We start from the raw sequence: 14,733 nt of genomic DNA on the forward strand, positions 1-14,733 counted from the left end.
GTTCAAGAGTGGCTCATTGTTAAAGTGTTTAAAGACTGAACTGTCAGCCGAAAATTTGGGTCTGAACGTGCAAATTGTGGCCGTCAGCGACAGTCAATGTTAGGGCAGAACGGAGAGTGGCAAGATTGGTACAAGACAACAGAAGGGCAACAGTGCAGTGTCAGATTCCTCGCATTACCTTTCAACATCTCGTGGAGTCACAAGGCGGCCCAACGAAGTTATCTCGTGGAGTTATCTTGTGGCCCAACGAAGTACTGATGGGATGGTCATAATAATCTGGCCACTCAGTGTATACCCCAACATTCTATTCGTATCTCTCATATATTCATATGTTTTCACATATCATATTAATTGGTGTATTTTGTAAGTAGATATTGAGGGGGATATTACTCTGCTCAACACATTTCATGGACAGTACTGCTTCATTAGGTGCAAACTAGGCAAAATATGCTTACAGGTGCTTGGATTACTACACTGTACAATATGTAAAATCAATTATCCATGGCATATCAGAGTCAGGCACCTGGGCAGGCGTAAGGGCACAGAGATGCGATCCATGGATTAGATATCCACCAATTCAGGCTTAATGTATGTTATGGAGGGAGACCACACATCCACATGATATCCATAGCTATAAAATAAAGTATAGTCCACAAGGGGCTCCCTTCATCTGTAAGAGCATGCTGATCCAGAATAACTCAGGATGTATATAGCTTTTGGCTTCTCACCTATTCTCTCTCTTTCACTATGCTGTAAACAACACTGGGTATCCTTTCCTAGCACGCTGGTCATCCTGTTCGCTAGTAGCATGGCCAAATGCTGTTCCATGTAATTGGATGTTTATAATGAAAAAAGCTATACTTCCCTTCACACTACTTCATACATTAGTAAATCACCCCCCAATAACCTTGGAAAGAAGTGTATGATGATAGGTATGGGCTTCACTATACAACATCTAAGTGTAGCCATTGCACAGTATTCTAAGCCAACATCAAAAGTACTTTACATATTTTTTAAACAGAAAATAGAATGTTTGGAAAAAATGTGGGATAAATATAATAGATATTAGAATAGGCTTCAATAACAAAAAGTATCCTGAACGCTATAAAATTAGAGATGAGATCGATATAGGAAAAAGCCTTACAAAAGCGCAAGTCAGAACACAGAAGGAAAGGAAAGGAAGGAAAGTCAGGGGATAGTAAAGCACATGGAATGCCTGTTGCATCTGGCTTAAGGAAAAAATATTTAGAAGCCAAAAGGTATATGGGATTTTAGAGAAGCAATAATAAGCGAAGGATGTTTTTCTCACATCGGAGAATAGGTTGGTGAATTTCAGGTACAGAAATGGAAAAGAAGATAACTTGTCAAAAAAAAATGTGACACAAAATGCTTATTAAAATAGATAATAACCACATATAGGCACACTGTGAGGTCAGAAAAAAGTTAAATACTTACCAACTGAAAGGTGAATCAGTTTTACTGTCACTCTTCAAAAATGTAATGCTCTTATTATTTAAATGAATGATAATTAAAAAAAATATAGAGCATTCCTAAAGTGGGTAATTTGTAATATATACATCCTAGTTATCTATTTTTTGAAAACTCAGGTCTAATATAGCCTTTTATATAGTAGAAAGTATAGGTTTAGATTTTGCATATTAGAACTACATATGTATTAACTTCATGTATAGCAGGTATAAATAAGAATCACTAGAAACATTGCAGAGCTAAGTAGCTATTGTTCTGGTTTATTCCTATAATCTTTGAAAGCACATACAGAGTTTGTACATCTTTGCAATACACTAAGGTCTGATCCAGGCAGTGCAGTCAGTATACACCTATTATAAGTTTACTGCTGTTCTTTTATTCTTTGGGGGTACTTCATTGCTTTGATTTGAAAGAACACATATTTCTGCCCCGGGTCAACAACCAGCCAAATGAAAATGTAGTACATCTGATTACTTTCACTTTCAAAACAGAAAGGAAACATAAACCTTGCATATTGTGGCCATTCAACCAAATGAAACTAAAGGCAATGATTGATTACTTTTTTGAAAACACAAATATATAGTTTAGGGTACTGGGACTTTGTAGCTACTTGCTATCCAGGTAAAATCAATGTTAAAGCTCATTTCATTTATTGAATTCTTAATGAGAGCTAAAAACTCCAAATTACATTTTTTTAAATAAACAATAGTAACATTTTGTTGCAATGAGTGAAAACCGTTCTTTACCAGCTACCAGCCTATGCAACATGGATTGAAATTAATCTTCAACACTCCCAACACTGAAATGTTAGCTCTTCTCCTATTGTAGCCACCCAACCCTCTAACGTAAACAGGCAGCTAATAGAAACTGAACTTTAGAGTGATTGTTGTGATCCTTAACAATCTTTAAAAGTTGATTATTTTACAGAACCTGCAGTTAAAGAGGATAGAAATGGCTTATTTTAAGCTATTTTGCTGATTGTTAAGAAGATGTAAATAATATAATGTCCATAGTATCAGGATAAACAAATTTAACACAATTAGTGCTTTGCTGCTTTTGACAGCTCATCAAGCACTGTTCAGAGCCTCCTGCTGACATATCTGCACTCCTCCAACCACCTGGTATTGTGGGTCCTGATTTTTGCCTCCTGCCACTTGAGCCCCAACTCAGGATGATGGATGATCAGGTCGGGTCAGGATGATGTCACATAGTATCGCAAGGTTCAAGTTTTAAAGGTTGCAAAGGGAGCAAAACAAAAGCAGACATGCTGGAAGCTACAATTCCACCCTTGATTTTTTGAAGGCTGGGACTATTAGCAAACCTATGCAGCCACTGTACTTATTTCTAAGACTAATTGTCACCAAAACAAATTATTATAACAGAACAAAGGAACAGGTATTGAGATCTCAAGAGAGGTGAAAGCTTTTGATGTGATTTCAGCTATCTGCCAGTAAGGGATGAATTCAGATGACCTGTGCCACCTGAAGCTGCAAAGTTTAGTTCCTTGGTTAATCAAACTGCACTTCATGTACTTTATGCTAATTGGATTAGGTAAAAGGGTGTTAAAAGAGTAAATAACTTCGTCAATACACGTGTGCATGTGGACATATTTTGTACATAACCTGAGATCCCTAAATAGTGTTGGTTTACACTTGATAGAAGTGGTTGACACTAGATGCTATTAATTGGAGCTTGGCACTGGGAGGAGAGAGCCGGGGCCCAAGACCTGCATCACACAATGGGGAGACTGAAGAATAACTTTGTGCCATAAAAAATTATTTATCCATCATCCCCCAACTTCTTAATTTAATTTCTGTTCTGTGGGGTTATCAGGAGAGGATACACATAAGCCACAAATCAGCCTCTAACATTCTACATGTTGGTGTTCTATGGTAGGGTTGCTAGGATAGTCAGGGTAGGTGAGCTTCTGATGGAGTGTGCAGAAGTTTGTGGAATAGTGTAATTTAGTAAAATGCAATGTGTAGGGGGAAGGATTACACTGTAAGTGTTTATGTAAATGCTCTGTCATGTTACCATCTAGATAATCAATAATAACTAAGTGCAGGCTGGAAAGCCTCTGGATCTCTTCCCAGAAACTAACTATAATAATCCAAAGGCAAAACTGTGGTTAATTCCTTTATTTACACCAGTAGTTTATAACATGAGAGTCCTGGTGGTGAGAACTAGCATTCACACTATATAGATGGCCAATATTTAAAGTGCTCTCCTATTATTTAAATCCTAAAGTGTACCCTTAAAAAGACACTGTCATCTTGACAATGCAGCCGACCACTAAAGGACAAACTGATTATATTTAGAGATAACTGGAAATATATCTGCAAAATGTTAAGAGCACATGGCTAGTGATCTGTTATCAAGAGCTGCCTGAACAAATAGCAAAAAAAAAAAGATGCTGGACTTCCAGTGGGTATATTATACAAAGAAAAACACACATTACTAGAAGGGATGGACCAGTGAACCATTGTAAGGAAATTGTAGCAAAAGACACAATAGTGGAGGCAACTGGTACTGCCGTGAATGAACAGGGGAGGTTGTAGATGAATAGTGGCATGGAAGCAAGGGATAATAGAGATGAGGTATGTGAGAACATAATGTGTGTGCAAAAAGGGCATTCCTAACTGCATGGCTGCTCCATGCTATCCCCTGAGTCATAAATATTACAGCAGCAGAAGAGACTTGTAAAAATTCAGTCAATATAAAACTATAGTGCTCCTTACTCCTAACTGACTTAGCTCATGCACTGATGAGGACAAGTGTGGTTTATTTAAAATACATTGCGGTGGTGAATGTATTAGAAGTAACACATGCACAAGATAAAAAAAAATGTATAGCCATATAAACTGGATTACAAAAGTTACCATGTTGCTGAAAAATAACTGAAATCAAAACAAGCTATTGAATGAAGACCTATGATACTTTTGCCCTGTAGATATTACAAGAAAACATAAAGCTGAACACAAGGAAAACAGTTAAACTCAGATTAAGTGCATAGATGAGAGTTGTTTTAACTTCCAAAGTATTTGCATTTCTGAATATCGAGTCACGATATTTACACAGCTCTGACACACAGCACAGCCCTGTCTAGCAGATTAATTTCTGTTGCAGTTCAGTAACACTCACCCCTGTGACTGGACAGTAAAATAAGAAACAGCACGTTGGTGACCACATCTCTCTGTCAGGTTTTGTTTCCCATAGACAAAACATGATTTGAGAAAAAAATCTCTTCAATGTGCAGGAAGTCCCTTTTTTGACAGTTGTCTTCACATAGTTTATTGTAATACCCCCTCTATTCCTCATCCATTGACAACTCCCATCAGTCCCAATGACAATGTTCACTTTAACAAAAGAAAGAGTTATCACCCCCAGCAGTGACAATACAAAACTGACAGGAGTTCTAATCCTTCCCCACCGTATCCGAAGGGGGAAAAAAATGTGGGCTTTACATATGCTTTATATAAACACATTGGTTACAAAAAAATATATTACTAAATATACTGCATAGACTCTGTGCTTATAAGGTGATGAAAGCATTCTAGACTTGTGTGGCTAAAGGTAAATGTTCGCATCAGTTTTGTTTGATGTACATATGAATATTAGGGAATATAACAACCTCTAGAGACACTAAAGCAGCAATAAAAAGTAGGTTTCTATACCAAAATATTTACACATAGCTAAACTGCAGCAGACAAAATATTACAGTGTTCTGTGCAAAAAAAAAGCTTCAATAGCAAGTCAAGTGCTTTGTGCAATCTTAACAATTAGGAAGAAAGTTGCCCATACAAAAACTATGTTGGTTTTAGTGTTCATTAAAAAAACTCCCTTTTCATGAAACTAATCATGAAACAAGTTGATCCGGAGAATTTTCCACCTAAGTGATAAACACAACTATGGGGTCTATTCACGAAGCAGCCAAAGGATCTAGCCGTAGCTTCGGCCGATCCTTCGGCTAGCTTCGGCCCAAGGACCCCTTGGGGGACTGCTATTCACTATTGCCCGTACAGCTTCCGAACTTGGCCGAATGGCTCAGTCGAGCCGAACGCATATGCCTCGGCTCGGCTGAGCTGTGCTGAAAGCCGAAGCTGGCCGAGCGGCCGGCTATTGGCCGGCCGACAGCCTGCTTCTGACAGCTGGGCGGAACCAGCCATGACCTTATGGCTAGCTCTGGCCACTTGCAGAGAGATCAGCGTCCCTGGTTACCAGCTAACCAGGGACACTGATCTACAAGCAGCCTAACTCTCCCTGGCGCTCCGGGAGTCTCCCGCTCCTGGCCGCCAAGGAGATAAACACTGCTTTTTCTTTTTTTTTATTCTGACACAAAGCCGTGTCAGAATAGAAAAAAATTAATACATTTTGGCCATAGGAATGCATTGCTAGATTCCTATTGGCTATTTCAGTTTGCAATAGCCAATAGCAAACGCCCTCTGCGGCAGTTCTCCATCAGGTCCACCACTACTGATTGACAGCAGCAGAGGGCAGGGAAAATAGCAAGGTTTGCTATTGGCTATTGCAAATTGAAATAGCCAATAGGAATCCAGCAATGCATTCCTATGGCCATTTTTTTTTCTATTCTGAAAGGGCTCCGTGTCAGAATAAAGAAAAAAAAGAAAAAGCAGTGTTTCTCTCCTTTGCGGCAGGGAGCGGGAGACTCCCAGAGCGCCTGGGAGAGTTTGTTTTCTTTTTTTTTGATGGCAGCAGAACCGCTGGCCAATAGAAAACTGTTGGGCGGAGCTAACTGTCATTGCTAGCTACGCACAATTGTTTTCTATTTATTTTTTTGTACTGTTTAAACAATTTTTCTGCTCTGCTCGGTACCACAGAGGGGCCGAGAAGAACAGCCGAGCCAGATGTCACTCAGCGGTATTCGGCTATTCACTCACTTCTTTTTATGTTGTTTTCTGTCATCCTAGATCCATAAACCCACATGCTTTTTAAGTAAGTATGCATATGCAATAAACCCCTTTAAAAGCAAAGTCCTCTAAACCTGGCCATTTTCACATTTAACTGGACTTGTTCTGTAAGTTAAATGTACATACCTACAGCTGGTGAGAACAGATGCTCCTAAACCTTCATACAGTAGGTAAATTAGGACACATAGACATATTGACATAAAGGTTCACGTAGAGGAAGTCAGAGTGATGAAACCTGTTGGTGGGCAATAAAACCTCTGTTTTTAACCTTAGTGTGAGACAATTTTTTTACATGCTAGCTTGTGAGTGTGCCAGGAAAACTTTCTGCTGTTTTCCTGTTTAAATCCCATTCCGTGTGCACCTTACTGTAAAGCTGGTGACGAATTGATGAGTGCGTTTGTCAGTGTATAGTTTGCGAACTCGACTAGAAGAGGACACCAGTGCAGTGCATGGTAGTTGAACTGGACAGGAGCTGTGTGTAGTTGGAGAAGTTAATGGCCATTAGGGATGCGGGTGCAGTGTGGGGGTGTAAAGCTCGGTGAGTGGCAACGCATGCGCGGAAGGTCCTTATGTGTAGCTGACCTACTGGCAGTACCCGGATGCGATGTCAGAGGTTCACGAGGTCGATGAGTTCTCAGTGTCGACAGAACACCAGCGACTGCCCAGATGACCTGTGGGCAGTCGCGGGCCAGCTAAATTAGGACCCCACCTGGAGCTCCTCCCACCAGACCAGCGCCGACTCGCCGCTGCTCTCCCCCACAATGCGACCTCACCAGCGAGGAAACTAACAGTGAGTGAGGGCCTGGGGTCCCTCATAAGAACGATTTATTGTATTAGCAGGGGAAAATAGTAAATTATTGTCTGCAGTGTGTACTCTATATGTAGTACATATAGAGTACACACTGCAGCAATAGATTTACTATTATCCCCTGTTAATATGAATGGATTAAATGATCCCTAGTACATAATAGTACATAACATGTAATTGTACTACGGATCATTTAACCCATTCATGTTAGTCGAGGAAAATTGTAAATCTATTGCTGCAGTGCGTACCGTATATGTAGTACATATATACAGCACACACCTCCCCTACACTACAGCAATAGAGTTACAATTTCTCCCCTGCTAACATGAATAGGTTAAATCATGATCCATAGTACATAACATATATTTGTATTATGGATACTTTAACCTATTCATGTTAGCAGGGGATAATTGTAACTCTATTACTGCTGTGCACTGGAAGTGTGTACCAGGTTAAATGATCCATAGTACACACTTCCAGTACACTGCAGTAATAGAGTTACATTTCTCCCCTGATAACATGAATAGGTTAAATGATCCCAGAGGCACATGCATGATCGGATTTGTAGTTTCACGACAGCTGTGTAAAAGCAAATACAAATGTTTTATTGTTCTAAAACAGTCTTAAATTAAAGTTCTTCATAATCATAAAGAAATTGGCCTAAAATCATTAGTCTGTATTGTTTTTTTTTTAATGTCACCTGTCCCTTTAAGAAAAAGTATTGGTAATTAGTATCGGCAAGTACATGAGGGGAGGTACTTGTACTTGGTCTTGAAAAAGTGGTATCGGGACATCCCTAGCGGGAACCCTTGTGCGTCCTCCTGACAAACCTGCACCCAATTTTATCTTCTGCCCCATTCGCTCCAAGATACAGACTATGATAGTTTAGAGTTAGGACCGCACTGTAAGAGGTGCCTTGGCGCGGCTGTGCGGCTTTCACATTTTCTGCAGAAGACGTGTATCCAAACCTCTGTTTTTAACCTTAGTGGGAGACAAGTTTTTTTACATGCTTGCTTGTGAGTTTGCCAGGAAAACTTTCTGTTCCGTGTGCACCTTGCTGTAAAGCTGGTGACGAATTGATGAGTGCGTTTGCCATCTTTTTTGCTTGACTGTTAGTGGGCTAGGCACACACTGGCACCACGAGGAAGAGCAAAGGAATTTGACTGACACCAACGATTTGGATTTAGTAGCATACATTTTTATGTAAGTGCAATTTTATACTTCACTAATAAAAGTGTTTTTAATACAACACCATGGGGAGTGTATATATGTTTTTTTGAGTACGTATGGAGGAACATCGGCTATAAAAAGGAAGAGTGGTGTAGTTGGTGTATATAAAGGAAGTTACCCCTTGTGGATTCCGGAGGATCAGAGTGGTGGAAAGGGATTTCTGGCAAGCATATGTGACTCATTTGTAATAGGGTGGCCATGGAAAGTGGATGAGTGTGGATATATTTCCTAAAGCCCGGTGGAACTGTGGACGCACAGGTTTTGATGTTTTGTGGACAAGCACAGAGGTGTATTTTTTACATGTTTTGATAAAACAAGACTCTACAAAAGTTATAAAAGGATTGGACTCACAAATTGGCACTATATAATAGCACAGGTTAATTTGGGCTAATGTATTAGTTACACTTACTGGGAAAGGTTATGCACACATCAATAGCTGATCCTCTCATCAAATAAAATATTATTCTTATTAGAGCACATCCACTTTCTAGAAGGTAGTCTCCCACATTCACAGATGCATATGTACAGCTTTGTATACCTTGACAGACCATTAGACTTTGAAACAGCATATGCCCTTTTACATCATAAAGAGGGAAGATATTTTCTTGGCATTCTTCCATTTCTAAATACGCTGAGATTAGTTGGCTGTCTAGGATTCCGCTCATCATTTTAACATGACAAATAAATGTCTTATTTAAAAACAGGGGACAGACTTTACATGGACTTGGAAATATGGTAAGCTTATTGATAAATATAAAGATGTATTAAATATGTTTACAACAATAGTTGCTATTTATTATTGTTATGACATAATCTCTACCACATAAATCAACACTGCTTTTTGAAAGGTAGAAAGAACCACCTTGAATTTTATTCACACTCATAGGGCTGAGGAAAGAGAGGTGTCTATATTGCCAACAGCAAACAATCAAATCGTGGCTGTCATTAAGTTAGAGTGAGAGTAGGAATGTGATTGGCTGATATGGGTATCAAAGACTCTTATTTTAGCTTATAGAAATCCTCCTCTTATGTCATGTAGTGATTTATGTGAACAATTAACATAAATCATTTTTGAAATGGTCTCCTAAAACTTTAGTAAAGTTGTGATAATAACAAAGCTTACTGAGAATTATAATTACCTGTCCATAAATTGAAGCTATATCTGAATACTGAGCTATGATCAGTATGGGATGCATAGGTAAATAATACAAGTGATAATGACTTTAAATGTCACCAAATCCCTATTTGATTAGGTAGATGATGTTTAGGCAAACATCAGTTGCACAGAAGTAAATGTTACCGGAAGAATGATATTTAAAAAGAAATGGAGGCACCCTAGCTAATCTGAGATTTTTGCTGCTCCTGAGCTTCATAAATTAGAACATTTTGAATGGCTCCTTAAAGTACTAGATCATTTCCATTCTACTCACGGTTTTCCAGCTCTCCATACAGCATACAGATCATTAGGAAACTACGAAGCAATCAAGTAATGTGCGTCTGATGAAATTATTCTATCAATGTGCTGGGCTCCTACTCACCCCATCCCCCCACCCCACAGAAACAAAACAACATGGGACAATTCTAGAGTCACAATAGGCTTTCCAGAGAGAAAAGAAAAATTAAAACAATAGTCTAATTCTTCCAAACCATCCTTTGTATCTTGGCACATAGATTTACCAACAGAAATGTCATTGTATTTCAGTCACATACCATGTAAACATTTTTAAGGAGTTAATACAATTATTCCGGATTTGGGTTTTTTGGCATCACTTTTATTTTGCAATGAAGTGAAGAACAACCTGTTGTTTCATATTACCAGCCATGTTAGACAGGCTTAAGGCACCCAAAAAGTGAAATTGATTCATACAGTTCTGGTGCAGATGTCTTATATTCGAACAGAGTATGGGCATATTATCAGATGAACATTAGGTTGTCAATCTTATGGCTTTTCTGATGGGTAAATATCAGCTAGCTTCACTGAAACTGCTCTGTGGAGACATTGCCTAACATCTAGTAGCTTATTATGAAAAGAATGCTTGCAGACAAAAGAAAAGTTACCTATAGCAACCAGAATATTTGTTGTATTTACAAGCCAAGACCTTTAGGAATGAGCTTGAGTTTGATTTATTGCTATGGGCAACCAGAAACTTTCTTGTTAGCAGATTTTTTTACAGAAGCCCAACACTGCCCAATGGACATACACGTTAAAAAACAATGTAGGAGGATCATTCCGTCAAACAATTTTTGTGAATGAGTATATTTGCCAAAGACAACTTACAATCCTCTTTCATTAGGATTACAGAATAGGAAGTCTGCATGTATAAATATGTCTAAGGAACAGAAGTTGATTTCAGTTATCTGCAGCTACGATTAGCTCTTGAAACATTTCATATACATCTACAACTGACAATCGATCGTCGGTTATTTTATCATACAGTATAATATAGGTGAGCTTTCACTTTATGTGCAGCGTTTTATAACAATATCTAATTTTCTTCCATTCTATTAAGTATTAGATAGCGATTTACTCTGGCAATAAACTACTTCACCATACTCCATACTAGACATAAAAAGGATTATATACAATATATATATATATATATATATCACCAGTAATCTGTGTGCAATATGATGACCAATGTTAGCTGTGGTCTGCTGGGTGTCTTTAAAATGCTTCATGACAGAAAGGAACTATTATAATAGCAACACTCAGATATGAAGAAAATATTCTCCAATGGGCAACACTACACCTTAGTGGAATTTCCATGAAATGGTTTCCTGCATTATTCAGTAAGACATAGTAGAGTGCCATGCTGATATTGAAGATGCACTAAAACATCTCAACCAATCAGAATCATCTTTCACAGCTCTGACTTTAGTAAAATGACTTTGACTGTCTTACTCAGAAAATCTATATGTCCTCTTTATTACAACATGACTTTAATAAGGATCAGTGACACAAAAGTGATTAATATGCACAGACTGCACTCACCATGAGTAAAATTAGAGAGGTGTGCTAATTTTAGCTAGATATACACAATTTGATAACAATTCAGCTATTTTTATTCATCTGGTTTTATACTATTTGCAATGCACTACTTCTGCAGTTATCCAGTGACAACATTCTCATTATAAATGATTACACGCTATGTGTAACAATTACCAATTCACCACTTTCATGGCAACATAAAGTCTTCTATAAAAGAGCTAATCCCCTTGTCAAATGCACTAATTGTGATGCAAGTTAAATTAATTGTCTGAGAAGCAGCTTCATTATTTCACACAAGGAAAATTCATGTGTGGTCACATGTAGCAGATATTATAAAAGTGGGTTACTGTGTTAGCTGCTAGAGGGATGGTACTATGGTAGCTATGAAGAGTCATGCATATTTTAGGTAGCATTAATGGTATTAGAAGCAAAGCAACAATTTTAAGGAGTAAAATCCAGAAGGTTTTTTTTATGATAACACAATAAGGACATAACTATATCAATGCCGCTTGTGTTGCTTTTGTACCAATAACTCAAGAACCTTGGGTAAGTCCAAAGGTTATTACACAGCTTAAAATATATTATATGTAATGGATCCACCATAATTGACTTATTGTTCTGTACCATCGCAATGATTTGCTTGTGAGAAATGTATCCCCAACACAAGTCAATGAACTACACAAACTAATGCTTTGCATGATACCATTTAACCCTTGATTTTTTTTTTTTTACTGAATGAAGATTAATAATTTTCCCCAGAACTGACCTTTCCATGCACCTACAGAAAGGGACACTGACTTACAGTGCCCAAAGTCGCATACAGTATGTCTTATCATAATATGTATAGGTAGGCTAGCCTGGGTCTTAATGTATCTTATGTCTATAACTCCTGCACATCAGAATTTATGAAAAACTTGCAGCGACAAGTGACAAAGGGACAAAAAAATATCAAGCATTGATTAGTAATAGTGTTGACAGTATTGAGCAATATAATTCTATATTTAAACTTTTAGTTTAGTCATTACATTGCAATATTTTCTTGACGTTAATGACTCAGACTTTTCTGCTGTAGGATTCCTAAAAAAAAGCAGTCTTGATCAGATTTAGTGCTTGGTAGAGTGCCCAAAAACTGATCATGATCCAATACTAAAAGGGGTAGAGGAGGAGAATTCTTATGTATTTGCATTAGTGATCTCCTGCCCACTCCCTTCCTAAGGGGCCCTGCGTGTTCAGACTGTAGATAAAATGACAGCCTTGATGGTATACAGGACTCAGTGCAGTTTATCCTTCATAATGCCCTAAAGTCTCTGCTGCTACACATGCTGCTTACATAATAACAACCTCTTTATGGAAATAGCATGAATGCATAGACAATGCTATGTATGCAGTAGAATTAAGGAGGTGTGAAAAGAGGGTTAAGACACAGTTAGAAATATGTGCCTCAATACTTGCAACCAGACAAGAATGTTCCCAGAAAAGCTCCCTTCATTGCACCCTTGCTGCCAATAGGTGGGGCCCACAAGCTTTTGGCCACTCACCGGTTCCTCTAAGAGGAAATCCACACACATCTACTGCTTCAGAAATGTTTTTCTCACTCTTTCTGTCTGCAAGCGTTTGTGTCCCACAAAGGCTGATCACTGCAGCCCAGGCACATGAATGCAGCCTTTTGTAAGCATTCCTCATCCTCCGTGCTTCTCAGAACAGTGGGTCTCCAGGCTGTATGGAATGATGTGAGGGGCAGCAGATTCCCCCAGCACATTTCATTCAGTCACACCTGTCACAAAAGCAACTCCTCAAATATAGCCTGACAGCCTGTAGAGTAAAATAAGACAGCATGCACACAGTGCATAATAAAACACACATTCCCATAGTTTCACTATAACAATAGAGAACCAATACATATACTGCATGCTTCTTAACAAAATCTATATCTTGGCATTGCTGAAACACCTGTATGATTTTCAGATGCTTTCACTGCTGCTAGGTCTCATGTAGGCATTTTCCTGCTTGCTGTTGTAGTACTGGCACTAAGTATGGTAGATTCAATAGAAGGTTATATAAATATGATTATTAGAACACAACCATGCAGCATTTTACTGATATGACATTAAAACAAAGATCATATCGCACATCACGTTGAGAGTTACTGTAAAGAAACACGACTGGAGAACATAAATGATGCAGGAAATCTTACCGATGTGGATGATTGAATCTGATCTAGAGTCTGCTCTTGTCCTGTCCCAAGATACAGTCCAGAAGACGGACAGATAGACCACTGCATGCAAAATGTCCATCTTCTTCAATGACTGCTGACCACAAATCAGATCTTCATGAGAAGTCTGGGAACAGCGTTGAGAGTTAGGCAGATCTCTGAAGAGTTTAATCCCTGTATTTTTATGGGGTAAAAAATGGAGGCATCGGGTGGGGGATAAACCAGGATAGATCGAGCAGGATAGATTGAGCAGGAAAAAGTCTATTGATAAGATTTGTTTCCTTGTTGAAAAACCAAAGCACAATTCTTGATTCTCAGAGCGTGAATAGAATATCCACTGGGCATCCAAAGCTGAGCATAAGAATGATTTCACATGCACCACAGAAAATTTTCCATAGAGCCGCATATACTAGAGCAGACAAACTGCAGAAAATGACAGTAATCCTTCAGGATCCTAGTGCAGATCTAGCTCACAGAAACCCTTTTAGATTAACGAGGGAGTGAATAACATACACACACACACACACACACACAAGAACTGGCTATATAAAGGCTTTGCTTCATGCATCTTCTTCTATTGAGCAGTGTGTGACAAATGTGCATGGGAATACACCAGCAGCATCCAGCTGTAAAAGTAAAGAGCTGCTGCATGTATTTTCAGCGTCCACTTAGATAGGCACTGGGATAAAGAGGGAATCCTAATACCATCCAAATGAATTGAAGGCTTATCCTCAAACAGGTTGCGAGTGCAGTTTAGATGCTTCGGTAGGAGCAGGCTGTCTGGTGGGGAGCAATGCTGGATAACAGAATGCTCCCAGTTCTCAGCTCCAGCAGCAGCAGCAGCAGTAGCAGACAGGCAGCCAGCACGTTGCCTAGAAATGAATCACCTAGGAGAAGCAGGAAAATACAGAGAAGAGATAAGAGTACCATCAAAGCCGGGGAGAGAGGCAGAAACTGAGAGCTGAAGAGGCATCTAGCTCCTCCCTCTTGTCCCTATCTGCAATACAAGGGGAAATAAGACACAGCTCCCAAGTTCTTACTTGGCCTTTGAAAGCAGAAGAGGGAAGAGGCTGTGCTT

General features: G+C 38.8%; 1 protein-coding gene across 1 annotated transcript in view; it reads right to left on the reverse strand.

Moving 5' to 3' along the window:
• The window catches only part of LOC108791306 (glutamate receptor ionotropic, delta-2-like), a gene marked incomplete at its 3' end in the record, with an annotated part of 437,538 nt that extends 423,801 nt beyond the window's left edge, over positions 1-13,737 (reverse strand). Inside the window, exon 1 of the mRNA XM_018561749.1 lies at positions 13,638-13,737. Within this exon, the coding sequence (XP_018417251.1) occupies positions 13,638-13,737 (100 nt within the window). The remainder of the gene's footprint in view (positions 1-13,637) is intronic.
• Between the last annotated feature and the right edge of the window lie 996 nt (positions 13,738-14,733).

The sequence above is a fragment of the Nanorana parkeri genome, unplaced genomic scaffold, assembly GCF_000935625.1.
Source record: "Nanorana parkeri isolate BGI_ZX_2015 unplaced genomic scaffold, ASM93562v1 scaffold542, whole genome shotgun sequence".
Taxonomy (NCBI): Eukaryota; Metazoa; Chordata; class Amphibia; order Anura; family Dicroglossidae; genus Nanorana; species Nanorana parkeri.